Source organism: Sorex fumeus, unplaced genomic scaffold, assembly GCF_029834395.1.
Source record: "Sorex fumeus unplaced genomic scaffold, SorFum_2.1 ptg000030l, whole genome shotgun sequence".
Taxonomy (NCBI): domain Eukaryota; kingdom Metazoa; phylum Chordata; class Mammalia; order Eulipotyphla; family Soricidae; genus Sorex; species Sorex fumeus.
In genome coordinates this window covers 18,395,603-18,420,759 of record NW_026606087.1, presented here as the reverse complement: position 1 = coordinate 18,420,759, position 25,157 = coordinate 18,395,603, and the positions used below count along the sequence as shown (strand labels likewise).

Here is a 25,157-nt window from a genome sequence, read left to right as displayed (position 1 = left end):
GGGCAGAAATTCCTACTGATAAAATTAGGTTCTTGCTCATGTTCAGGAGAAAACAGTCAAGTAAACTCACTGTATATCACAGCTATGACAAAAGCAAACCTTACATACTATGACAGCTCATACATGGAACACTCAATCTTGTTTGGGGCAATTTTGATGAATCAAGTCAGGAAAAAATTCACAAAGATGTCTAGAGTGAAGATTTTGTTGAATCAAATGACACAAATTTTAAAGTATCATCCTTATTAAATAATGACTGAAAAGGGAAGAGAAAATACAAATCTAATCATGAATGAAAGATTACTATTTCCCAACATTGAAATGAGAAGCTACTACAAGAGATTCTCCAACTTAAAAATGGTTTTACATTTCAAAATTTTGTAAAGCTGCTGGAAAACTGATGCACATTTCTCCTTACTAAATGTACTACTAAATATTCTCTGGGTAGCTCCACCTCTCTATCTACTTAGCTATAATGCACACACACACACAAAAAAAATTTCCTATTGAAAAGCAGCTTAAAGTAGTCTCACTCTGGATGACTTTGATTTTTTTCCTTTAAAAAAATATTGGGGGACCTCTCCAGTAGTGTGTAGGGGCCCCTGGTGCCACTCCCAGTTGTTGGTCTACGTCCCCAGCCCAAATTTAAACATATTTTGAAAAAAAGGTTGTTTTATTTAAATGTTCTTGTTTTAATTTTTATCTTAAAAGTTTTTTATTTTAAAATTTGTTTCTGCTGGGGCTGCTGTTGTGATGACAAGAGTTGCACATATACCTCTGTGGTACTGACACACCTGGCTGTGGTGCTCACTGGAGGCCACATACATAGTTGGGATGCTTGCACACATGCTCACCAACGGCTGTACTCTTAAGCTGTAACGTCTACGTACATTCTATGGTGCACGCAGGAGTCAGATACTTTAGCTGTGGTACTCACAGGGATCTCAGCCTTGATCACAGTGCTCATACATTTTCAGCTGCAATGCTTCCCACTGCATTGCTCATCACTAAAGGGGTCACACACTGGCTGTACACTCTGCTGTAGATGCCAGACACGAGAGCTGCTAGGATCTCGTTAAGTGATCGTGAGCACATTTGGGATCACATTCAAAGTCCCAGGTCAGCAAGGCAGGTGTATATGCCACAGACTCATCAGCACACCCCTGAGCTATGGGTCTCATAATAAGAAAAAGATTTAATGTAAAATATGAAATAATGCATATGCTAGGCACTTTATAATAACTATCTTCATTTTAATCCTCACAGCCTGTAATTTTGGTTTTGGGTAATACCCGAGGTGCCCAGGGCTTATTCCTGGCTCTAACTATGGAATCACTCCTGGCAGGGCTTGGAGAACTATAGAGGGTACCAGAGATCAAACTCAAGTCAACCATGTACAAGGTAAGTGCTCTGCCCGCTGTACTCAGTCCACTCCCTATAATATGCTTTAATAAAGATAGTGGGATACAGTCACAAGGGCCAGAGTGATAGTACAGTGGGTAAGGCAATTGCCTTGCATGTGACCGACCTGGGTTTGATCCCCAAAATCTCAAACAGACCACTGAGCCCCACCAGGAGCAATTCCTGAGCAGAAAAACAGGAGTAAGCCCTTAGCACCATCAAGTGTACCCCCAAAACCAAAAATAAACAGTCACAGAAGAATATAAACAGGTACATGCTCATTTATATTCTAAATACTCAGTTTACCCCACACGGCAGAGCCTGGCAAGCTACCCGTGACGTATTCGATATGCCAAACACAGTAACAACAAAGTCTCCAATGGAGACGTTACTGGGCCCGCTCGAGCAAATCGATGAACAACAGGAGGGCAGTGACAGTGACAGTGACTCAGTTTACCCACTATACTATCACCACAGCCCTTAGAAGAGAGATTTTTACACTGCATGCCCTATATTTACTCTCTGCACTAATAATAAAATTAAATTTATTGGTGCAGAGATTGAATACAGAGCAACCCAGGTTCTGGCACCCCATATGTTTCCCAGAGGTGACTGGGAGTGACCCGAGCTCAGAGCTAGGAATAAGCTCTGAGCATTGCCAGGTGTGGCTCAAAAGTAAAAATTAAAAATCTCACTTTTAGACAACAGGTGTATGGCTCTTCCCACCCATTTACTGCTCTACTAAATTCAGAGTGAACGATTCTGAACTGCTAGAGAAAAAAAAACTGCCATGCATTTACTGAATCTGAGTATCAGGCATTCATCAAATGTTAGCTGAACTTCTGAGTCAATCATCTCTGGTATAAACACTAAGGTACTACAAAAGGATAGAAAATGAAAAAATCAGTTCAAGTCAGATGGTGAGCAAAGACTTCAGGATCTCATTTTCAATGAATGTTGTATATCACTTATCCAGTAAGTCAAATCCTATAAAAATACTTAATTGTGTACTACTGTAGAAAACACACACAAGTTTTTTTTAATGGTACCTATGTTCTGAAACCTCTCATTTTATTGAGGAAACAAAAAAAATTATCATTAAACACCAATGATAGTAATTAATTATGGTAATTACAATTTTCGATTAGCATTAAAACTGCCAAAGATAAATCTGAGAATTTGATGCAATTTTAAAATGCAAATATAAGTCACAAGGCATAGTAACTGGTGCATAGAAATGACTGATGATCAAAGAAGAGACAGAACGAATAACCTTACAAAAGTCTGAAAGAGCATCATATGTTTAAAGGATGAGTGGGGGGGGCAAGGGAGATGGTTCAAGCGATAAGGCATGAGCGTAGCATGTGTGAAGCCAAGTTTGATCCCTATCAAACACTAGGTTAAGCATCACCTCAGCACCACTAGATATAGTCTCTATGTATTAAAAAATAAAATAAGGGTTTGGAGGATGTAAAGAAGTGAAATGGAGTCACTGGAAGAAAATTAACTTGGTATTTTTAAGTGCAAGAAACATAAAGGGTACTGACAATGCCTAGGATATCATTATAGAAGGCTTCTAATGCTAGCATTTTGAGGGGGAAATGGGGCCTTTGGGGACACACCTCGTGGTCCTCAGGGATTACGCCTGGCTCTGTATTCAGGAATAACTCCTGGTGGCGCGCTTAAGACCATATGGAACACCAGGTTGGCTATGGGCTAGGCAAGTGCCCTACCTACTATATTATCACTCTGGCCCCAAATGCTAGCCTTTAATTGTAGATTGTTTGCTCTGTTTCCTCACTTGGTAGATACCAAAGAATAGGTACTATCTGCTTGAAAATAGTCTTCACTCTGATATAAAAAGAGGTGCCAGGGGCTGGCGCAATAGCACAGCAGGGAGGGTGTTTGCATTGCATACGGCCAACCCGGGTTCGATTTCCAGTGTCCTATATGGTCCTCCGAGCACCACCAGAGTGGTTCCTGAGTGCATGAGCCAGGAGTAACCCCTGTGCATTGCCGGGTGTGACTCAAAAAGCAAAAAAGAAAAAATAAATAAATAAAATAAAATAAAAAGAGGCGCCAGAGACACAGTACAGAGAGCGGGGTGTTTGCTTTGCAGGTGTCTGACCCAGATTCATCCCATACGGTCCTCCGAGTACTGCTGGGAGTTATTCCTGACTGTAGAGCCAGTAATAGTCCCTGAGCACTGCCAGGTGTGGCCCCAAAACCAAAATAAATAAATAACATAACAGAGTGGCCAGACAGATAGCAGAGTGGGTAATACGCTTGCCTTGCACGCAGCCTACCAATCATAACATATGGCCCCCAAGCACCATCAGGAGTGATCTATGAGCACAAAGCCAGAGGAAGCACTGAGCACCACTGGGCGTGGCCCCCAAACCAAAAGAAAATAAAAATGAATTAAAAAGTAAAAGATAAATTGAGCAAGAGCAGACAAAAATAAAAATCAGTCCTACAAAATGCATCTTGTCTAAAAATAATTGATAATTATACTCAGTTCTTTCACTAACGAACCTGCTTTCAGGTTTGTGAATTCAAAAAGAAGCGATGAACTGTCAAGTTCTGATAAAACTAACAGACGATAACTTTATAATTCCACCTAATTTCAACCATGAGTATTTTAATTCTCAAAATAAGACATTTGTAAGCACTAAAAACACATTTTACCTAAATGCTGCTGCTGAAATAAAGTACAGCATTTTATGAAACAAAACAGCTTTTAGAATGGGATATGACTTTAGTTATGTCATCTTAGTGGAACTAGGGGAAAAATACGGAATTCTTAAGAGTGGGGCTGAGTAAGATTTGGGTTTCTCATTCAGTCAAAATTTAATTAAAAAGCCTGCCAGGCCCCAGAGAAATTAAAGTAGTAATTCTTTTACTACTAAGAAGCTCGCCAGGTTGGATAGAATATAGAGAACTGACTGGGTAAGGCACTCTGCCTTGCACACAGTTCGAACCAACCTTAGTTCTCTGTACTGCGTATGGTCCCCCAAGCATAATCAAATAGTGACTCCATAGTTCAGAGCCAGAAGTAAGCTCTGAGCACCACAATGTGTGGCCCATCCCCTATCCTCCCAACCGTCCCCAAAAAGCAGCAACTAACAAATGGGTCGGGGATGGCTCAGTGGCAGAGCATCTACCTTACAAATATAAGGCCCTAGGTTTGATCCCTGACACCATGTATACGAAAAAGCCACAGGTTGTGGTCTTAAGGTGATTAATTATGTTTTACATTTAGCCAGTATTTACAAATAAGGGGGATCAGTGGCATACCCAGGGAAGACTATTCAGCTGTAAAGGATGTGCTGAGAATATGTAACATCCAACAAATGTATTACCACAGAGAACATAATGACCAAAATCAACAAAACCATATAATGATCTGTTAAGAAAAGGAAAAAAAGGTGAGAAGAGTGGTGAGAGAGTAAAAAGATTTCCCTATGTAGAGAACAAGAAACCAAAGACAAAGCAGGACTGGGAGGGACAGGACAGTGGGTAAGGTGCTTGTCTTGCATGGGGCCAACCACGGTTTGATTCTGGCACCAGGTCACACTAGTACTCCCTGAGCATGGCCAAGTGTGGCCCCAAAACAAACAAAAGAACCAAAAACCGCATGTTTTAAAGAAAATATCTCAAACCCAAATAGGTACAATAAATCCAACATCTGCTAGGCTCTTTAAGTCTTTTTTTTTTCAAATATAATTTTTTATTATTATTATTATTAGTGAAACACCATGAGGTACAGTGTAGATTTACAATTTTTTGTGCTTGGGTTTCGATTATACAATGATCAAATACCCATCCCTCCACCAGTGCCCATTTTCCACCACCACGGATCCCAGTATCCCTCCCACCCCCCATCCCTCCCATCCCACCCTGCCTCTGTGGCAGGGCGATCCCTTGTGTTCTCTCTCTCCTTTTGGGTGTTGTGGTCTGCAAAAGAGGCTTTGAGTGGCAAACATGTTCAGTCCATAGTCTACTTTCAACATGCATCTCCCCTCCTGGGAAGATCCTCCAAACATAGGCTCTTTAAGTCTTACTAAGAGTTACTGATGAGTCATGAGCAGCACAATAGCAGTGGCACATCACAAATTCCCTAGTCTAGGAGTCGTAGTAGAGGCAAAATACTGATGTTTAACTGCAGCTAGTAATTTAAATGAAGGTAACACTGCTTTAATAATAATAATTTAAAAAAAAAAAAGTCCCACTACCCGCTAGCAACATTTAAAGCAGAGGAAGACAACCAGATGGCTTCTGGGGTCATAGTAATCTGGAATATTCATTACTAATGAAGGTAATATTATTAAAGCAGCTGACTTAGAGATACTAAAAACTACTAGACCGGCGGATCAGGTATCATCTAGCCCAAATCTTATTTTATAAAAGGAACTACTAGCCGTCTGTTACATATCAAGCAGTGTTTGAATCCTGCAAGAAAAGCACCTCCATTTTAAAGTAAGAAAATAGTCTTGCGGCTAGAGCAATGGCACATGGGGTAGGGTGTTTGCCTTGCACGCGGCCAACCTGGGTTCGATTCCCAGCATCCCATATGGTCCCCCGAGCACCGCCAGGAGTGATTCCTGAGTGCATGAGCCAGGAGTAACCCCTGTGCATTGTTGGGTGTGACCCAGAAAAAAAGTGAAAAGAGAGAGAGAGAGAGAGAGAGAGAGAGAGAGAGAGAGAGAGAGAGAGAGAATACAGTCTCAGAGACGTAATACACTAAGATTGAAAAAAAAAGTGAAATTTTCCTAGAGCCAATTCAGGTACCCCTGGAGCTTATGATCCCTGAGCACAGTTGTGTGCCCCACAAATCCCCCCCACCAACACACATAAAGCAAGTATGTCGGTGTCAAAATACTCTTTCTGCAGTGGGGCAGAGAGGTGGTAAGAATAGTTGGAAAAATCAGGAAAGGATCTATAGATGCGCTGTATAAGGTAAAATCTAGTTTGTTTTGGCTTAAAAAAAAAAAAGAAAAAAGAGAAAAAAGAAAAGGTAGGTAAGATATACCATGATAGGACAGCCTAGGAAAAAAATAATAGCCACAGCTATATAACCAATATATTACTGGCTGAGGTAGGTCTTACACTTTCATTTAGTATTTGCCAGAATAAACGATGAATCCAAAAAAGAACACTGGCCCAGCCTTTTGTTTTGGTGATCCTATCAATAAGCTTCTAGGCTGCCTTAGTATGAGGAAGATAGAAGTTTCAAGGTTTTAATACTTACAAAGAACATATTGCCTCCTGCCTCACAGTTGTTAATCTTACAGAATACAGAATTCTGAGTTTGTTTCCTCGGGAATATAGTGATGAGATCATTTTAAGGTCTCTTCCAGGTTTCTGATTTTAGGGGGAAATGTTTGTATTATCTAACACTGACTTAAATGAGTCCTGCCTGTGTCATAATAAAGTAGAAAAGAAAAATATAGAAAAGTAAATCACTTCAAGACCCAAAATAATCCACTAACATGCTTTTTTCTTCACAATACTACCAAAAAACATCATTCTAAAGAATTTTACTGGAAGCATTTAACCCAAATTAGGAAAACCAAAGTACCTGGGGCCAGAGAGATACAGAACAGCGGAAAAGGCTGAGGCCAACCTGGGTCATCACATACTGTGTCCTAAATCCCACCAGGAGTGATCCCTGAGTACCTCCCTGTGTGGCCCAAAAAAACAAAAGAAAAAGAACAAAGAAAGAAAACCAAAGTATATAATCAAACAAAATACATCATATATAATCCTTTTTTTTCTTCCTTAGTATTTTTTCTCCAATTCTTCATCTTCAGGAATTTGCTTTGACAAAGCATGACACTAAGCTCTAAATAAATATATCAAAACCAAGTACAGCTAATCTATGTAAGTATTTTTACAAGATCAGTACTAGTATAAAAAAGATTAAGGTTTAAGGTACCAACCAAGATACATAATACTGTTACATTAATTTCACAGCTCCTGGATAATGTTTCTGGATAAAGAATTTTCGGTCTGTTTCCAGATCCTCTTTATTCAATTTATAGACCGAGACTCCTACCTCTGTTTTCAAAGCCAAACCAAACCAGATTTTACCTTATATGGCGTATCTACAGACCAATCTTCTTACCAGTTAACTCATTTTTCTACTATGCGCCTTAGGGTTCCAATTCTATGCTTAGCTTTCCTTTCCTGGTTTCCCCAACCGTTCTCACCACCCCTCTGCCCCAATTTCTAGATATCTCCTATCTCTTCATTCCTAGGACCCACTTTTCAAGGTTGTGCAATTCCCAACCCACCTCCTGAAAATCAGTTTTTGTACACCGGACCTCTTCGGAGCCCAAGATTTTTCTTTCCTAACCCTCTCCCCAAGAACGCCTATGGACGCATCTCTCCAATTCTGGACTACTTGCACACCTGTCACTGCCCTCCAGAATCCTGCCTGCTCGGGATCCCACAAATCAACATGCAAAAAAAAAAACAACAACAACAACAACAACAAAAAAACCCGCCTGGCTCGTCACTCCCCCGCTCCTGCTTTCCAGCAACCGGCTCCCGTGACCAGCTCGTTGCAGTCGCGGCGCTGGGTCCAGTGCACGTCGTGACCCGGCCCTGTCCAACTCCCAGGTCTCATCTCTCCGCGACCCCCACGGTCCAGGAAATGGGTTCGACTCCCCCGCAACATTTTAAGGTCCGGCTCAGGGCTTTGTAAACCCAGAATCTTAACAAACCAATGCGTCGCTTCCCGGGACCCCGCTGGCCGCCGAAAGCGGGGGACGGACACCGCCTCCCCGAGCCCCGGCCCTCGGCAGCGCGCGGCCACTCCCCCCACCGGTTCCGGGGTCCGCGGGCTCATCAGGCGGTGCTCCTCTTTCCCGGGGCCGGTCCCGCGAGCCTGCCCAGCTCCCGAGTCACCCCCGTCCTCCCCGGAACCGGCTTCAGGCCGGGGAAGGCGCTCTAGAACCTTCCGGCCCGAGCCGGGCCGAGGAAGAGCCTCGCGTCTTCCCTCGGTTTTCCAGGACATCGAGTTCCCAAGCCCTCCCCGACCGCCCCCACCCCGAGTCGGTCCCCTCCTTCCCCTCAACTTTCCTGCAGCCCCCAACCCTCCCCGCCGCCTCCATCCATCCATCCATCCATCCATCCCTCCCTCCGCCGGGGGATCCCTCCTTCCCGTCTCTCCGGCCCCCTCCGCCCCCAACGCCCATCCCCCGGCGCCTCCTCCGTGCTCCCCTTCTCCGCCTCCGCGGGGAACGAAGGGCCCCAGGCCGCCGCCAACACGCGCTCCGCTCGCCAGCCCCCGGCAGCCCGGGCACGAGCCGGGAGCCGGGGCGCGGCGGGAGCGGGAGCGGGAGGAGGGGGCACCTACCCCATGCGCATCTTCGCCCCGCTCTGGCTGCCCCCGCTGCCGGGGAGAGGAGGGCGGGAGGGCAGACGGCCGAGGTGCATGCTCTTCTCGAGCGCCGACATGGAAGGCAGGGGCCGAGCACGCAGAGGGCCAGCAAGCAAGCGCGTCGTCGCACGCCCGGCGCGGCCAGCAACCCAGCTCCCGGCAGCACCGCGCACAGCCTCCCGGCGCCCCAGGCCCCACCTCCCGCTCCCGCCGCGCAGCCACCGGAAGTGCGCAACAGTCCTCCACAAAGGAAGTTGGGTAACGGAGTCGACGGCGCCGTCCCGCCCCGGAAGGAGAAAGGCGCCCGAAGGAATGCACTCTGGGCCATGGAGTCCTCCGCGGGCCCGTCCCTCTGCGCCTGCGCAGCCACCGGCGCTTCCGGCCGGGCCGGCAGAGGTGAGCAGCAAGGCCTCCTGGGTGTTGTAGTCTTCCCGGGCTTGCCGGTGTCCCCCGAGGCGCCTCCCCTTCTCGCCGGCCGCTCCTGCGAGTCTGTTAAAGGAAGCGCCGCTCCTTCCTGCCTCCCAGGCTGCCCAGCGGCGCCGGTTGCCGGGGAACCCTGGCGCCTGGGGGACGGGATGGCGGGAGGACACGGCTTGGGTGCGGGGCACCCAGTTGAGTTGGAGAAGAGGAGCTGGGGATCGGCATGAAACAACGAAAAAGCCAGGGGCCCGGGGGCGGCCGTGGCCGCAGGAAGAGAGGTAACCTGAGGAAAATAGAGGTCGGGCTTAGGGCAGCTCGGGGGTGAGGAACGCTGCAGACCGACGCCGGCAGACACACACAAAGGAAGGAAGAAAGAGGACGGAGGGGAGCCCGGGAAGCCGAAGGCGCGAGCACAGGGCGATCGGGCCTCCCATTGGACGGGAGGGAAAGGGGGGCTGGGCTGGGGGCTGAAAGTTACCTGGGTGCAGGTAGGACTCGATCGGAGGAAGCGGACAGAAAAGCCCGGCCGGGTTTTCCTGGACCTTTTCCCGCTGAGGTATGAGTGACAGAGAACCTCTTCAGCAGCCCGGCTCGATCATTCGATACCCGTTCCTGTTGCGAAAGGCCAGCCACGGAAGCGCTCCTGCTTGGCGTCCTCGGAGTTGTCTTTCTGTCTTGTTTACTTTTTTTTTTTTTTTAAATAACGAAGTCAAGTTTGTGCCGTGTAGCTCCGACGGTTCACGTGGGACTGGGAGCAACCGAAGTGGGCAGAGGGGAGTGTGATGGTGCCCCTCTGGCAAGGCAGTGATGTCTCCTGAGTCCCCCAGAAGTGGCGCCAAGCAGGACTCAGCAGATGTTACCCAAAGGAGTCGTCGAGGCGTGTGACAGTCACGGAGCCTGAGGGGCTGCGGGAGGGATTTGGGGAAGACAGAATGTGGAGAGAGTCAGGAGGAGTCGGGAGGGTGACACTGTGTAATGCAATCCGGGGCGCGAAGCCCCGAGGGACACCCGCGGGCCTGAGAGGACCGGAGAGCTCATCTAGAGCACCCCAAGGAGTTAGAATGGCCCGGGAGAATCGCGCTCCCCAGGAGAGGCTGGCAGGGTTAGGTGCGGCAAAGCAGTGTCGCCCTGGAAGCCCAGGACAGACAGGAAACTGGACGCTGAATCTCTCTTTTCTCAAAAATAGTTTGAATTGATTGACCTTTTTTTTTTTTAATCATAGGCCAGGAAGGTATTAGAAATAGTGAGAGTCTATCGAATAGTGGGTTGAGGACTGAGGCCAGAGTCCCGGAATGAATGTTATTAAAGTGATTTCAAGGTAACCAAGGCGAGTTCTGAGACCGAGGGAGAGAGGCGGGAAGCGTTCAGTGCTGCTGCTGCTGCCCTAAGTGTCAATCCAGTTGCACATATTTGGTTGATTGGAAAATCAAAATAAGTACCGAAGAGAGAGTGGGGGGGGGGGACCGGAGCAATAGTACTGCGGGTAGAGCATTTGTGTTGTATGGGACCAACCCAGGTTCGATCCCTGGCATCCATATGGTCCCCCCAAGCACCTAGAGTAATTCCTGAGTGCAGAAACAACAGTAACCCCTGAGCATTGCAGGGTGTGACCCAAAAAGAGAGAGAGAGAGAGAGCAAGGATTGAGGCACTTGCCTTGCACAGGGCCAACCTGGGTTCCCTCCTTGGCACACAGATGACCCCCCAAGTGCCACCCGGAGTGACCCCCTAAGCACAGAGTCACAGATGAGCCCTGAGCACCTATTGGTATAACCCAATCCCCTTTCCTCATAAAAATTATAATGTGTTTCTTGACTGAAACTTAGTATGCAGATGATCATATACATACATGTGTATGATTTTTCTGTTTAAACTAGTTATACATTGAGATTCTGGTGGGTATTTTCTATACAGATCACAGATCACAGATCATCCTGTTATTCGTCGATTGCCTCGAGCAGGCCCCAGTAACGTCTCCTTCATCCTAGCCCTGAGATTATATTCAAGGCTCTTTAGGAGAATGAGACCCATCATTGTTACTGGTATTTGGCATATTGGGAACGCCACGGGGAGTTTGCCAGACTCTGCCGTGTGGGCAGGCTACATTTGGTAGCCTGCCAGTTTGTCAAAGTAGGAATGAGATGTCATAATAAGATGTCTATACAATAACGAGCCAAAAGGTTGTTTAATTTCTGTAATTTGAATATTTAGATTCCTGAGCTGACAGATGCCAGTGTGTTTTCTTCTTGTGAACATGACCGCTCCCCAAGAGAAATATGATACGAATAGGAAAGTAATAGAGGAATGTTAAATCACCTTTAAGTCAAAGAAGATACAGTGGAAGACCATTAAGTCATTAAATGAAAGTTTTATAGAAAGTCATGATTAATTACCTCATTTTTGTTTTGGTATGCCTATTTATCCAATAACTATTATAATAGTCAATAAATATTTTGACCGTGCCTGTGCTAAAAATTGTAAGAGTACTGGAGAGACAGATGTGCAAGCAAGCCATGCATGCAATTGATTCAGGTTCAAATTTTAGCACTGTGTATGGTCCCTGAGTACCATTTGGGGTCACTCATGAGCATAGAGCCAGGAGCACAACAGTATGAGCCCAGACTAATTTTTAAAAGTAGCAGAATCCAGGGCTAGAGCCATAGCACAGCAGGTAGGGCATTTGCCTTGCACACGGCTGACCTGGGTTTGACTTCAAGCATCTCATATGGCCCCCCCGAGCACCGCCAGGAGTAATTCCTGAGTGCATGAGCCAGGAGTAATCCCTGTGCATCACTGGGTGTAACTCAAAAAGCAAAAAAAAAAAAAAAAAAGTAGCAGAATCTAAAGTTAATAATTCTGTCCATATTGTCTGTATGATGTTGGCTGGGGAAAAATAATTTAAAGGTTGTCTTTGTTCAGATATGATGTAGACTTAATCATTTGAGACAAGTGAGAGAAATTGTGCTCTTTTATGTTTGATAATGGTTTTTAAGTAAAAAAAGGTAGAGATAGCAATGAATGTTGAAGTAATGACACTGTTTTGTTTTGTTTTGTCTTGGGTGGCCAAACCCAGCTATAATCAGGGCTTAACTCCTGGCTGTAATCTAAACTCAGGGATCACTCCTGGCCAGGCTTATGGGGAACCGTATGGGTCGCTGGGGATGGATCCCAGGTCAGCCATGCGCAAAGCACACCCCCTACCCTCTGTACTATCTCTCCAACCCCAAAATATTAACATTTTTAAAATCATCTATTACGTCACTATGTTTATATTTTTTCAATGGTGTCTTCTATTTATCAAGGTGTTTGAATTAGCATGCCCAAAGCTGGTATGTTCTTTTCTCACAGTAATGTGAATACTGTGGGGCTGGAGCGATAGCACAGCGGTAGGGCGTTCGCCTTACAAGCGGCCAACATGGCCGACCCAAGTTCGATTCCTCCGCCCCTCTCAGAGAGCCCGGCAAGCTACCGAGAGTATTCGATATGCCAGACACAGTAACAACAAAGTCTCCAATGGAGACGTTACTGGGCCCGCTCAAGCAAATCGACGATCAACGGGAGGGCCTTTTTACTTAAGGTGAATAAACCCCTAGTTAGTTTATTTGTGTGGCCTAAGTGTGTAATCTGTTCTCTGGTTTGGTGTGCTCCTTATTTGTCATGTATTAGAATAGCAACTAAAATGTTTCTGTATTTTTTTTTTTTGGACCATACCCAGCGGTCCTCAGGCTTAACCCTGGCTCAGCACCCAGGGATCACTCTTGGAGGTGCTCATGTGAACATATGGGGTGCTGGGGATCGAATCCAGGTCAGTTGTGTGAAAGGCAAGAGCCCTACCTACTGTACTATCTCTCTGGTCCCTGCTTTTGTGCATTTTTACTTAAAAAGCTTTATTAGGGCCAGAGTAATAGTACAGCGAGTAGGACCTTTGACTTACATGCGTCCGACCCAAATTTGGTCCCTGGCACTGCATATGATCCCCTGAGTACTGCCAGGAGTGATCCCAGAACACAAATTCAAGAGTAAGCCCTGAACTCTATCACGTGTGGCCCAATAATAAATAATTGTTTTTAAAAAGCATTTTATTGACCTTTAACAAAACCGGTCAATAGGTTTGGGATTACACAGGTTCCTTTCTATTTCAATAAATAATATAAATGTATTTTTCTTAATAACATTTTCTTTTCTCGAGCTTACTAAAGACTAAAATATGTAATACATTTATAAGATATATGTTAAGCAACTGTTATTAGTAAGGCTTCTGGTCAAAAGCAGGCAATTAATGGTTATGTTTTGGAGATCAAAAGTTATACCCGGGGTCCAGAGAAGTGGCTACGTGGTAGGGCGTCTGCTTTGCATGTGTGAAGTTGCGGGTTTGATCCCTGGCTGCTGCCTCAAGTAATCAGGTGTATTTCTTGGGTTCTGTCTGTGTGATCCCTGGTGCAATAACCAAGTCTTTGTGATTTTCAAATAAGTAAGTGCCATTCTCCCCACTCCACCACACCATAATAATGAAAGGAAGTGCGAGAGTTACACTCAGATTTTCGACTGTGTCAGAGTTCAGTGCCCCTAACCCCTGTATTGTTCAAGGGCCTACTGCCTGTTTCATTTTAATTTTCACTTATTCTTGATTTCTTTTGCAGGTTTGAGTGACATTTCTCCATCTACGAGCTTACCACCTCTGGTTGAAGGCCAGCTACGCTGCTTTCTGAAACTTACCGTTAATCGAGTCATATGGAAGATCACAAAGCCGCCTGCTTCTGTACTTGTCCGAGTACGATGGTGGGGAGAAACATCCGACGGAACCCTCTTTTGTCCCAGGGATGCTCTGCAGACAGAGCCAAAAGTTGTGAGGACGACCACACGTTATGCTATCCGATGTGGTCCAAAGCAGTTTACTTCCTACCTTACAGGTGTGTTTTTGTCTTACCATTTTTCCTATAGACCTAATAAAAAGCCTGTGGGTATGTTGTTAGCTGTAGGGGTTGTTGGCTACCTTCTATCTATGAGCATTTTTAGTGAGCACTCAAAGAGTTTTATAATAGCCACGGTTTATTGAGCATATACTATGTACCAGCAATTGATACATATTATTTTTAGCCTTAATAATTCTGCAAGATGGTTATTTTCTTAATTGGGTTGGGGGGGGGTTGTTTTTGTTTTTGGATAGTGGGATTTTATTTAGAGACATGAGATGAATACTCAGTAAGATTACATAGTTATGTCCCCTCAATGCTTTTCCCTAAAAACTTGGAGAAGTGGAAACAGGATTGTTTAGCAGTGGGGGTTCTAATGGTGAAAGTGAAGGATAAAGGTCAGATGCCTTATTATGTAGTAAGTTGTTTATTTGAAGAAGTAATGACTGAAGAAGCAGCATGGGGTAACGAACCTAACAGCAATAGCTTTTGCTTAATTTTTATTATTTTTAAAGCTAAGAGTATTTAGGAATGTCTCGTGACCTCTCTGACCCTCATTGTTATGCTAAAATGGGACCTGAAATGACTACATTAGTACTATTTAGAGAATACAACATAAAAGAACCTAGCTGCTAGTAAATAGGTAACAGACATTGGTACATTTCCCTTATTTCCAATATTCAAAACATTTTATAATCTAAGGAGCACTGTATGGTCTGTTTATTTAAGTGAGAGGGACTCTGAGAGCCGAGTGCTAATCCAGCAGATAAGACACTTGCCTTGCATGTGGCCAATCCAAGTTTGTTAGATTCCAGGACCACAAATGGTCCCCAGAGCCCCACAAAAAGTGATTTCTTGAGTGCAGGGCCAGAAGTAAGCATTCAGCATCACCTGGTGTTCCCCTCACCCTATTCCAAAATAATAAGACAGAGACTATGATTTATCCCAAGCAGTCTATTGACAGTCTTTAAAGCAACTACCATGTGAGAGAATGCTGTGCTGAATGCTTTCCATGCAGTACCTCTCTTCCTCAAACAATTCTGATGGAGGACAATTGTAGCCTACACAGAAAACACATGAATATTGGAAGCAGGACACAGTAACAAGTCTTTCATCCTAAGTCCTATGCTCTCTTTGCTGTAGCATTGAACAAAAGGTGAAAATGAGCCAGTCTCTCAAGTTTGATAAGAAAATAATCAAAGGTTATACTGTCCTGAAGTAATCTCATTGAATATGCATGCAATCTGTTTCTCTGCTGTCATTATGCCCGTGAAGATACTAAATCTAGGTGCCTATTGAAGACTGTAGTAGGAATTTTTCTGTTCCTTTTAGTTTCAAATACTCTGAGCATCTCAGTGCCCTAGATAGGATGCAGGATAGTTCCAGAAAGCAGGAATCAGTCACTTCCTATATACCAGAGAAGTCCTCTAGTTCAAAATTAAAAAAAAAAAAATTAAAATGAAAGAAATCAGGGTTACATTTATATTTTAAAGCCATAGCCAGAGTTCTTACTAAATTGAAATAAAAACTTTTCTTTTCCTCTGTTAAATCTCTCTCTTTTTTTAAATTGAATCACAGTGAGATACACAGTTACACAAAGTTGTTCATGATGGGGTTTCAAATACAATGTTTCGATACTGGTCCCTTCACTAGTGAAAATAAAAACTCTATTTTAAAGATATTCTCCTTATCAAACACATAGTATGCTAAATATTTCTCTTCAGTACTCCATGCAAGGTAAGTCATTGGCAAAAGCTTTGTATTTCTTTTGATCTTGGATTCATTCTCTTTCCCCTCCAGAATGATTGGGTTAGCATATGATTTGTTAAAAATAAAGTAATTTGGGGGCTGGAGTGATAGCACAGCAGGGAGGGCATTTTCCTTGCATGTGGCCGACCCGGGTTCAATTCCCAGCATCCCATATGGTCTCCTGAGCACCACCAGGAGTAATTCCCGAGTGCAAAGCCAGGAGTAACCCCTGTGCATCGCCAGGTGTGACCCAAAAAGCAAAAAAATAAATAAAATAAAATGCATAAAGTAATTTTTTAAGTAAAAGTTTTCTAGGGGCTCAAGAGGTAGTGCAGCAGGTAGGGCACTTCTCTTTCACGCAGCCAACCTGTGTTCAATCTCCAGCACTATGTATGGTCCCCAGAGGTAGACTAGAGCACAGAGCTACAAATAATTCCTAAGCACTGCTGGGTATGGCCCAAAACACAAAAGCAAAAGTTTTTTATTTTTATTTATTTATTTATTTTTGCTTTTTGGGTCACACCTGGCAATGCACAGGGGTCACTCCTGACTCTGTGCTCAGGAATTACCCCTGGCGGTGCTCAGGGGTATGCTGGGAATCGAACCCGGGTTGGCCACGTGCAAGGCAAACGCCCTACCCGCTGTGCTATCGCTCCAGCCCCGACAAAAGTTTTTTAAAATTAGTTTTCAAACATATTGCCTTTTGCTCACTTCCAAACAAATAGATTAAAAAAAAAATCTGTGTATTTTGTCATTATTTCTGATTAGATATGTCTGTGCTGGTACTAGAAGTTATCACCAAGCTTGATCATCTTCCAGTTGGGAGAGTTCATATCAATGGACTAGCCCAGCTTTCTCCAACCCATCACATCAATGGACTATTTGCCATTATCTCGCCAACATCTAAGAGACTTGGAGAACTCCAGGTAAGAGAATTTTAATTCTTTGATGTCAGAATAAAACTTTTAGGACAGGAATAGTTTATTTTTAGAATAGCTAGGTACATGACTGTCACATACCTTGCTAGTTCCCACATCATTTCGTTGTTCATGATTTTCCAGAAAAATTCCAACCTGCCTTTATTTCCTATGCATTTAAATCCTCTGAACATTTTATCTTTCTCTTTGTTTTTTGTTTGTTTGTTTGTTTGGATTTTTTTTTTTGGTGGGCGGGGGGCCAAGCCTGGCAGTGCTCAGGGCTTATTAGCTCTGCACTCAGGAATCACTTTTTTTTTTTAAATGTAGGAGTACTGCTATTTATTCAGCCATTGATTAATCTGAATGAATTGGGCATGAACTCCACAATACTTTTTTTAAATTTTTTTTAATTGAATATCCATGAGATAGACCATTACAAAGCTTTTCATAATTGGGTTTCAGTCATACAATGATCCAGCACCCATCCCTCCACCATTGTACATTTTCCACCACCAATGTCTCCCAGTTCCCTACCACCATCCCCCAAGCCTCTACTCCTCACCCCCAGCCTACCTCTGTGTACTTTCTTGTTCTCCTTTCCCTTTTGTACATTATGGTTTGCAATACATGTTCTAAGAGGTCATGGTGTTTGTTCAGGGCATTTGGTATTTTTATCAGTATGGTAAGGCTGGAGTAGCTTTCCAATTGGGTGGCAGCTTTGGAGTGTGGATGTGACTGCCAAGTCTTCCGGAAGAACAGGGAGGTGGAAGGAGGTAGCCCATTCCAACTCCGAGAAAGCCTGGAGATTTCAGTCACAAAACCTGCATACCAAAATTTTCTACAGATTATATCTTGGTGAGGTCCATCCTGAGACAGTGGAGTCAGGCTGGAGTATGACAGTGATTTTGGATTGTGGAAGGAAGCAGATGCCAGGGGCTCTGATTGGGTGCACACAGGCCAACCTGCCCTCAGGGATCACTCTTGATGGGGTTTGGGGAATCATATAGGATACCAAGAATCAAATTCAGGTTGGCTGTGTGCAAGGCAAGTACTCTGACCACTGTACTATTGCTCCGACCCCTCTGAACACTTTTTATACTCATCTCGAGTTCCGAAAGTCACAAATCCTGTTACACTTATTACTCATTTTTTTCTGTTCTCTTTCTTAAACTTATAGTATTATTGAATCCATAATCATTATTCAGTTACAATTCTGTGTAGTATCCAACATTGCATTAGTGGCCTCCCTTCAGTTGTTCCTTTGGTGTCTAGAGTTTCAGATAGGCAGGATGATGTTTTCTACCTTTAGTTTTTTCCCACGGTTCCCAATATAGTTCTTTTTTAACCTCTCTTTTTTGGTATTTGGGTTACACTTGCAATGTTCAGGGGTTACTCTTAGCTCTGTACTCAGGAATGACTTTTAACAATGCTTAGGGGACCATATGGAATGCCGGGGATCGAATCCAGGTTGGCAGCATGCAAAGCCCTTCTCACGGTTCTATCACTCCATCCTCCAAATATAGTTCTAAGCAAATAATAATTTGTTTTGTTTTATTTGGAGGACATCCTCGACAGTGCTCAGGGTTTAGTCCTGACTCTGCCTTCAGCATCACTCCTGGAGAAGGTCAGGGGACTATGTGGAGTGCCAGAGACAGAACTCAGAATGGCTATATGTAAGGCAAGCACCCTATCCCCAACTGTACTGTCTCTCTGGCCCATTGGTATATATTATGCTATGGATTTTTACAGGGTAGTGGAAACAAACTTAAAACAATAAGCCTGGGCTGGAGCAATAGCACGGCGGGTAGGGCGTTTGCCTTGCACATGGCCGACCTGGGTTCAATTCCCAGCATCCCATATGGTCCCCGAGCACCACCAGGAGTGATTCCTGAGTGAAGAGCCAGGAGTAACCCCTGTACATTGCCGGGTGTGACCCAAAAAGAAAAAAAAAAAAGCAATAAGCCTTATCTGTCTTTTTCTTATATAAGATTCTGAACTCATATGTTTTGTATTTCACTCTTCACAAACCATGACACTCCTTTCTCACTCCTCTTTCCCAAGCTCAGACTCCTCTTTCTTTTTCCCATGACACCCAGTATGCATCCTTGTCTTAGAACTCACCATTTTATATTAAAATTTTAACTTCACAGGGCCAGAGTGATGATAGTATAGCAGGTAAGGCATGTGTCTGGCATGTGACAAAGCCACCTAGCATCCTATATGGTCCTCTGAGTCCCACCAGAAGTAATTCCTGAGTGTAGAACCAGGCGTAATCCTGACACCTCTGAGTATGGCCCAAACTTTTTTAAAAAAAGGTAAAAATGTCTTCCGGTTCTAATACAAGGTATTGTGATTCTCTGCGCCAGGTTCCATGGGTGATGGCACTGAGCTAGTATCAACAAATGCTTGTATTTTGTCATTGTTACTTGTAGGGGGTTACAGCTGATATGCTTAAGGGTCATAGAGTCACGCTAGGCAGGGTTGGGGACCACCGAGCCTCTCAGGGCTACTCCCTGAGATTCTGGGACGGACTCTTCATGCAGTTCTGGGAGTGAACCCAGGGAACTTGATTGAACAGCCTCTGTGTTTGGGTTGTGTGATGGGTGTGCCAGTGCCTATGCTTTCTCTTTTCTTCAGGGGCTACTAGTACTCTGAGTTCTTTTGGCCTTTCAATTCTTGTGTCTAGGTGTGCTTAGATAAAACAGAACTTGGTGTCTGGCCAGCATGTCATACTTAAAAAAAAAAAAAAGCAGGGAACACCCAGTGGGGGCAGGGGTGAGAGTGGGGCTGGACTACTCTTGGGTTTGCTGGATGCGTGGCCTAGGCAAACGAGCCTGATGGCTTGGTGCTCATTAATGTCTTACCAAGAGAGGATGGCAGGAAGGACACCAGATGGTACTTAGGAGGCCATGCAGTGCTAGTAGTTTATCTGAGGGTCTTACACGTTCTAGGCATGTGTTCTACTGCTTGAACTCTCCCCCCGACCCCAGCAGGTCATTCTTTCAGAGGAGATAACAAGGGGCCATGCCCAGCAGAGCACAGGGTGGCATATCTAGCAGTGATCAGGAAGCCATGCGATTCTGGGGTTGACACTGGGGTTCTGAAAGCATGTGCCCCAGCTTTAGAGCCATTTCCCTGGGTCCCCAGTAGGTCATTCTGACAGAGACCAAGGATATGGCCTTTATTTCTAGACTGTGGTTGCAGTGTTTTGGGCAGGTGATGAATGGCAAGGGAGCAGCTTCTGACAGTTACATCTGGGCCCCAATTGTTTTTATGTGATTGCTCCATGAGTATTCCACTGCATTCCCGTCATTTGTAGAAAATATTGATGCTGAAAAGACTTAAGAGGTTTGTAACATGATTGAAGAACTAAATTCTCAAGATCCTACTGTGTTTTATTGACACCGAGTCTTAACAGTTTTCTGCACAATTTATCCCATTGGCCTTTCCAGAGACATCTTTAAAACATTCATCAAACTTCAATCTTCATTTTTTTGTGTGTTAGGTCATTTATCATAATTTTAGACTCTGTCTGCTTATACAATTGCTTCTGCTTTCTCTTTCTGTCATTGAAACTGAACTTTCAATACTGCTTCTCTTTTGCTATATAGTCTTCTCTTTCTTCTCTAGACTTTGTTTCTTTTCTTTCATTTTTTTTTTTAATTTATCAAGCTTGTCAGAAGAGTAGAGAAGCTGAGCAAGGAATGAGATAATAAACTTCAAGTGATACCTTTTCATCCTAATATTCCTCTGTCTTTACCTTTTCTCATCCCCAGCTTAGGACTAGGGCTTTATTCTCAAACAACTAACAATAAGGGTCTTACATATTCTAGGCATGTGTTGTACCTTCATTTTATTTGTCAGACCTTTAGGCATTGTTAGACTTTAAATATAGGTACTGAACTAATTAATCAAATTCAAGAAAAATTAATATGGTAGTTTAAACCCTTCAAGGATTTCCTGATGAGAATGATTAGCTTGGGGCCGGAGCGAGAGTATAGTGGGGAGGGCCTTTGCCTTGCACGTGGCCAACTCGGGTTCGATCCCCGGCATTCCATATAGTCCTCCTAGCACTGCCAGGAGTAACTCCTGAGTGCAAAGCCAGGAAGAACCCCTAAGCATCGCCAGGTGTGACCCAAAAAAGAAAAAAAAATAGAATGATAAGCTGGAGCTACAATTATCTTCTCTAAGCTTCTACTTTATTATTACTATTCAAATTAGAAAAAAATGCTTTCCTGACAAATGTGTAGTGTCACAAAGCTTCTTTATGAAGACTTAGCACAGCTGCTGGCCTGCAATAAAATGCTTAATAGGGGCTGGAGTGATAACACAGCGGGTAGGGCATTTGCCTTGTACGCAGCCAACCTGGGTTCAACTCCCAGCATCTCATATGGTCCCCCAAGCACCACCAGGAGTAATTCCTAAGTGCAGAGCCAGGAGCAACTGTACATCACCTTGTACATCACTGGGTGTCACCCAAAAAGAAAAAAAAATTAAAAATGCTTAATAAATTTACTGGTTGTATTGATAGATACAAAGGAAGTAGACTGTACTTCCTTTGTATCTATTTGTATTGATAGATGCAAAGGAAGTAGAATATTCACAAGCATATCAGGTAGACATCTACCTAGACACAGAGTAGTTTTCACAGACAGAATAATGGTAGAGGGAGTTGCATATACAGAAGCATATAAAAATGAATATAAGGTATATTTAGAGAACCCTAAATAATTGGTAAATAGAAGGATGGGAGAAAGGGTTGGTAAAAGGTGAAATTTTTTGTTTTTTAATTGAATCACTGTGAGATATACAGTTACAAAGTTGTTTATGATTGGGTTTCAGTCATACAATGTTCCAACACCCATACCTTCATCAGGGTACATTTCCCACCACCAGTGCCCCCAGTTCCACTCCCTCCCCTACCCCTACCACTACCATATGCTTCTATGGCAGGCATTTTTCTTCTCTGTCTGTCTGTCTGTCTGTCTCTCTCTCTCTCTCAGTGAGATTTCTAAAGTAGACAGGGATTTGAATTTGATCATGTTAAGGAAGGGGGATCATTCATTTATTATAAGTAGGGAATCTTAAGATGAGGGAAATAACTCTAAAAATTTTTTTTCTGCTATGTTACATGTCTCTTACAGGTCTCACTTGCCTTGGAACCTCTGTCAGAAACATATGACAGCTACAATCCTCTTCCCACCACTGACATGACAGAAAATCTGCTTTTATCTGAGCAAGGATTCAGAGAAAATACTGAACCCAACAATATCGAGTTTCTGGATTCATCAAAACCTCAGAGAATACCTACCGCCAAAATTGATGGAAAAGAATTAGCAGCCAATAGTAGTCGATCAACTACTCCAAGGTAATTACTACACCTGATACCAGTTGATCTGCTAGCTAAATCTTGTTGTATTTACAATTTATGTTTTCATTGGAAGACTTTAGCAAATAAGTCTTAAGTACCTTCTGTTGTCAGAGTGTAGTACCAGGTTCTGGGCATAGAAATTAGTGAGACTGCATGGGTTTGGATTTATGGCAGGTCTGTCCCCTTGGGCCTCTCATAGTGCCCCATGCCAGAGCAAACTGTGGCCCCGAACCATTGCCTGGCCCTTGCCAGTGGGCTCTGGGCACTGAAGTGGGTCGCGTAGTGCAAATAAATAAATAGGTAAGTAAATAAATAGAAATTAGTAAGAGAAATCTGCTTTTGAGAGTTACAGTCTAGACTTCAAAAAGACATAACTAAGTATGATTAAATCGTATCAAGATGCAAAATAAAGGTGAGGAAAAAAGAGGAAGACTGTTCTGTGCAGTTGAATGGGTAAGAGAAATAAATTTTGATTTAAATTGTTATTTCTGAAGCATTTGCTTTGTATCAGACTCAGGACTGAGCTCTTTATTTTGTCGTTTTATTTTAACCACAACCACACAAGCTGAGTAAACTATCAGTTGTTTATTTTATCTGGGCCAGACCAGAGATGTAGCTTACTGATGGAACACTTACCTTCCATAAGTGAGATCCCAAGCATCATCAAAAAACAGATATATTTGAGAGATGAAAAACAGATTTATAAAGCCTATGTTACACTGCTACACTGATGTGATGTGATGCTACACTGATGTGACGATGGTGTCTAATATATTGCTAAAGTTCTCCCTTTTCTTAAAAATAGGGGGAAGGACCACTTGTACTTTACAGAGAACTCTGATACAATAAAGGACCCTTTCTTTGGACTGCAGCCCCATGATTCAGAACAGAATTCAGACTATATGACTCTGAAAAGCAAAGCCCCACGGAAGCAGATGTCCCTTCTAAACAGTACTGATTTACAATCTCAAATTAGGACAGTCTCCAAGAGCCACAGTGAATCATGCATCCTTTCTTCAAACAATCCCCCCACCAAGGATCTTCTTTCAGGTATATATACATTTGTAAATTCATACTGGGCTATCTTTATTAGGATTACCCACTCATTAACCAGCCTACAAAGAGAACAAAACTTCTGTTTGAACTAAATGACAGATACTGTTGAATATAGTAGCCTCCAGAGTGGATTACCATTTAAAAGCAGTTCCATTAAGTTCTCTAAATAACTTCTAAATAACTAGGTGCTTATTTGAAATCCAAGAAAGAAAACAATTAAATTGAGCCTGAACATGAGGTAGAAGCCTTTATTATAGACAGCTTCTTTTCTAAATAATTCAGGGTCTCATCTTTTACCTTATAAAGGCATTTACTCATACCACTGTATGTAGGTTGCTGCCAAATTCATTTCTCATTCTGAAAACTATTGATTTCAGGGGAACATTCAGTCCACAGCAATTACTGATCTTAAATCTAAAAATTAAATACCTTCGTTCATCAGACTATAATAGAAAGGTCAATTTATCTATGTAAGGGCTTAGACTTTGAGATTAAGAAACAAACAAGGAGGCTGGACCAATAGTACAGAGGGTATGGTCCCCAAAAAATAACCAAAAAACTAAAGAAGGAGAAGCAACAGATAGGATCTGAAACAAATTTCCTCATGTTAGAGTGGTATTATGGCTATACTTGAGGTACCTTGCTTTTAATTAATTGTCAACCTTATTGGGTTCATCCTCACAAACAAAATTTCCAAAGTAGAACCTCTGCAACAAGTAGGAAAACTTAATAAGTAACTATTCAGATACATTAGTATTCAGATACATTAGTAAAAAATTTTCTGTTTCTTTTGAAGCCACACCCAGTTTTGTTCAGGACTTACTCCTGGCTCTGCACTCAGGGCTTACTCCTAGCTAGGGTGGGAGAACCATATGGGGTGCCAGAAATTGAACCCATGTTGGCTGTGTGCAAGGAAACCACCCTACCTCATATACTCTCTCCAGCCCCTTTTTATCTCTATATTTATTGATTTGGGGGCCTTAACTGGCTGTGCTCAGGGTTTAAGCCTGGCTCTGTGCTCAGGAATCACTCCTGGCAGGGTTCAGGGATGTGGTATCAGGAATTAAACCCAGGTCAGCTGTATACAAGACAAGTGCCTTCTCCTCTGTACTATCTTTCTGACCCAAGAATATTTTTGGGTTTTGTTGTTGTTGTTGTTTTGCTTTTTGGGTCATACCCGGTGTTGCACAGGGGTTACTCCTGGCTCATGGACTCAGAAATTATTCCTGGCAGTGCTCGGAGGACCATATGGGATGCTGGGAATCGAACCCAGGTTGGCCTCGTACAAGGCAAATGCCCTACCTGCTGTGCTATCGCTCCAGCCCTGGCCCAAGAGGTTTTTTTTTTTTTAAACAAAATGTGTATATGATTTTCATGATGCTTATGATCTGTTGTATAAAACATACTCTAAAATTTAATTTTATGGTGGGTTTTTTGTGTTGGTTGGTTTTTGGACCACACGTAGTAGTGCTAAGGGCTTACTCCTGGCTTTATGCTCAGGAATCACTCCTGGGAGGCTCAGGGGATTGTATGTGTTGCTGGAGATCAAACCCAGGTCGGCCACGTGGAAGACAAACGCCCTCCCCGCTGTACTCTCTCCAGCTCCTCTAGAATTTAATTTTAATCTATTAATTTTATCCTTTAATAAAACTCGACACTATTTTAACAACAAAAAAATATTATCCTTTATACTCAACACTTGTCTAGTCACAACTGGAGTACTTTCATATCCCTGGATTCCAGACTTTGAAAAATGTTTGTCCATTCACTGATTAATCACTCAATGTCCACCAAATATGGCAGTTTTCTAGGTAACAGGAATACAAGTTAAAATTTTTTAAAGCTCTATATTCCTGGTGTAAGAATCTTATATTCTAAATAAGATCAGTGATAAATAGATCAATATTTTCTAAAGTGGATGATATTGTCCCTTGGGTCCCTCAAG

The 25,157-nt window shown here is 43.3% G+C and overlaps 2 protein-coding genes and 1 non-coding gene across 3 annotated transcripts in view; 2 read left to right on the top strand and 1 right to left on the bottom strand.

Annotated features, from left to right (window-relative positions):
• The window catches only part of PPME1 (protein phosphatase methylesterase 1), a 53,790-nt gene extending 44,850 nt beyond the window's left edge, over positions 1-8,940 (bottom strand). Inside the window, exon 1 of the mRNA XM_056115901.1 lies at positions 8,765-8,940. Within this exon, the coding sequence (XP_055971876.1) occupies positions 8,765-8,865 (101 nt within the window). The 5' untranslated portion in view covers positions 8,866-8,940. The remainder of the gene's footprint in view (positions 1-8,764) is intronic.
• Positions 8,941-9,290: 350 nt separating this feature from the next.
• Positions 9,291-25,157, top strand: part of C2CD3 (C2 domain containing 3 centriole elongation regulator) — a 133,754-nt gene continuing 117,887 nt past the window's right edge. The window contains exons 1-5 of the mRNA XM_056115984.1: positions 9,291-9,486; positions 13,847-14,116; positions 16,637-16,794; positions 21,930-22,153; positions 22,962-23,206. Coding sequence (XP_055971959.1) covers positions 9,432-9,486; positions 13,847-14,116; positions 16,637-16,794; positions 21,930-22,153; positions 22,962-23,206 — 952 coding nt within the window. The 5' untranslated portion in view covers positions 9,291-9,431. The remainder of the gene's footprint in view (positions 9,487-13,846; positions 14,117-16,636; positions 16,795-21,929; positions 22,154-22,961; positions 23,207-25,157) is intronic.
• Positions 22,308-22,441, top strand: LOC130025639 (small nucleolar RNA SNORA42/SNORA80 family). Its single transcript, XR_008792768.1, has one exon. It is a non-coding gene; the product is annotated as a small nucleolar RNA SNORA42/SNORA80 family (small nucleolar RNA).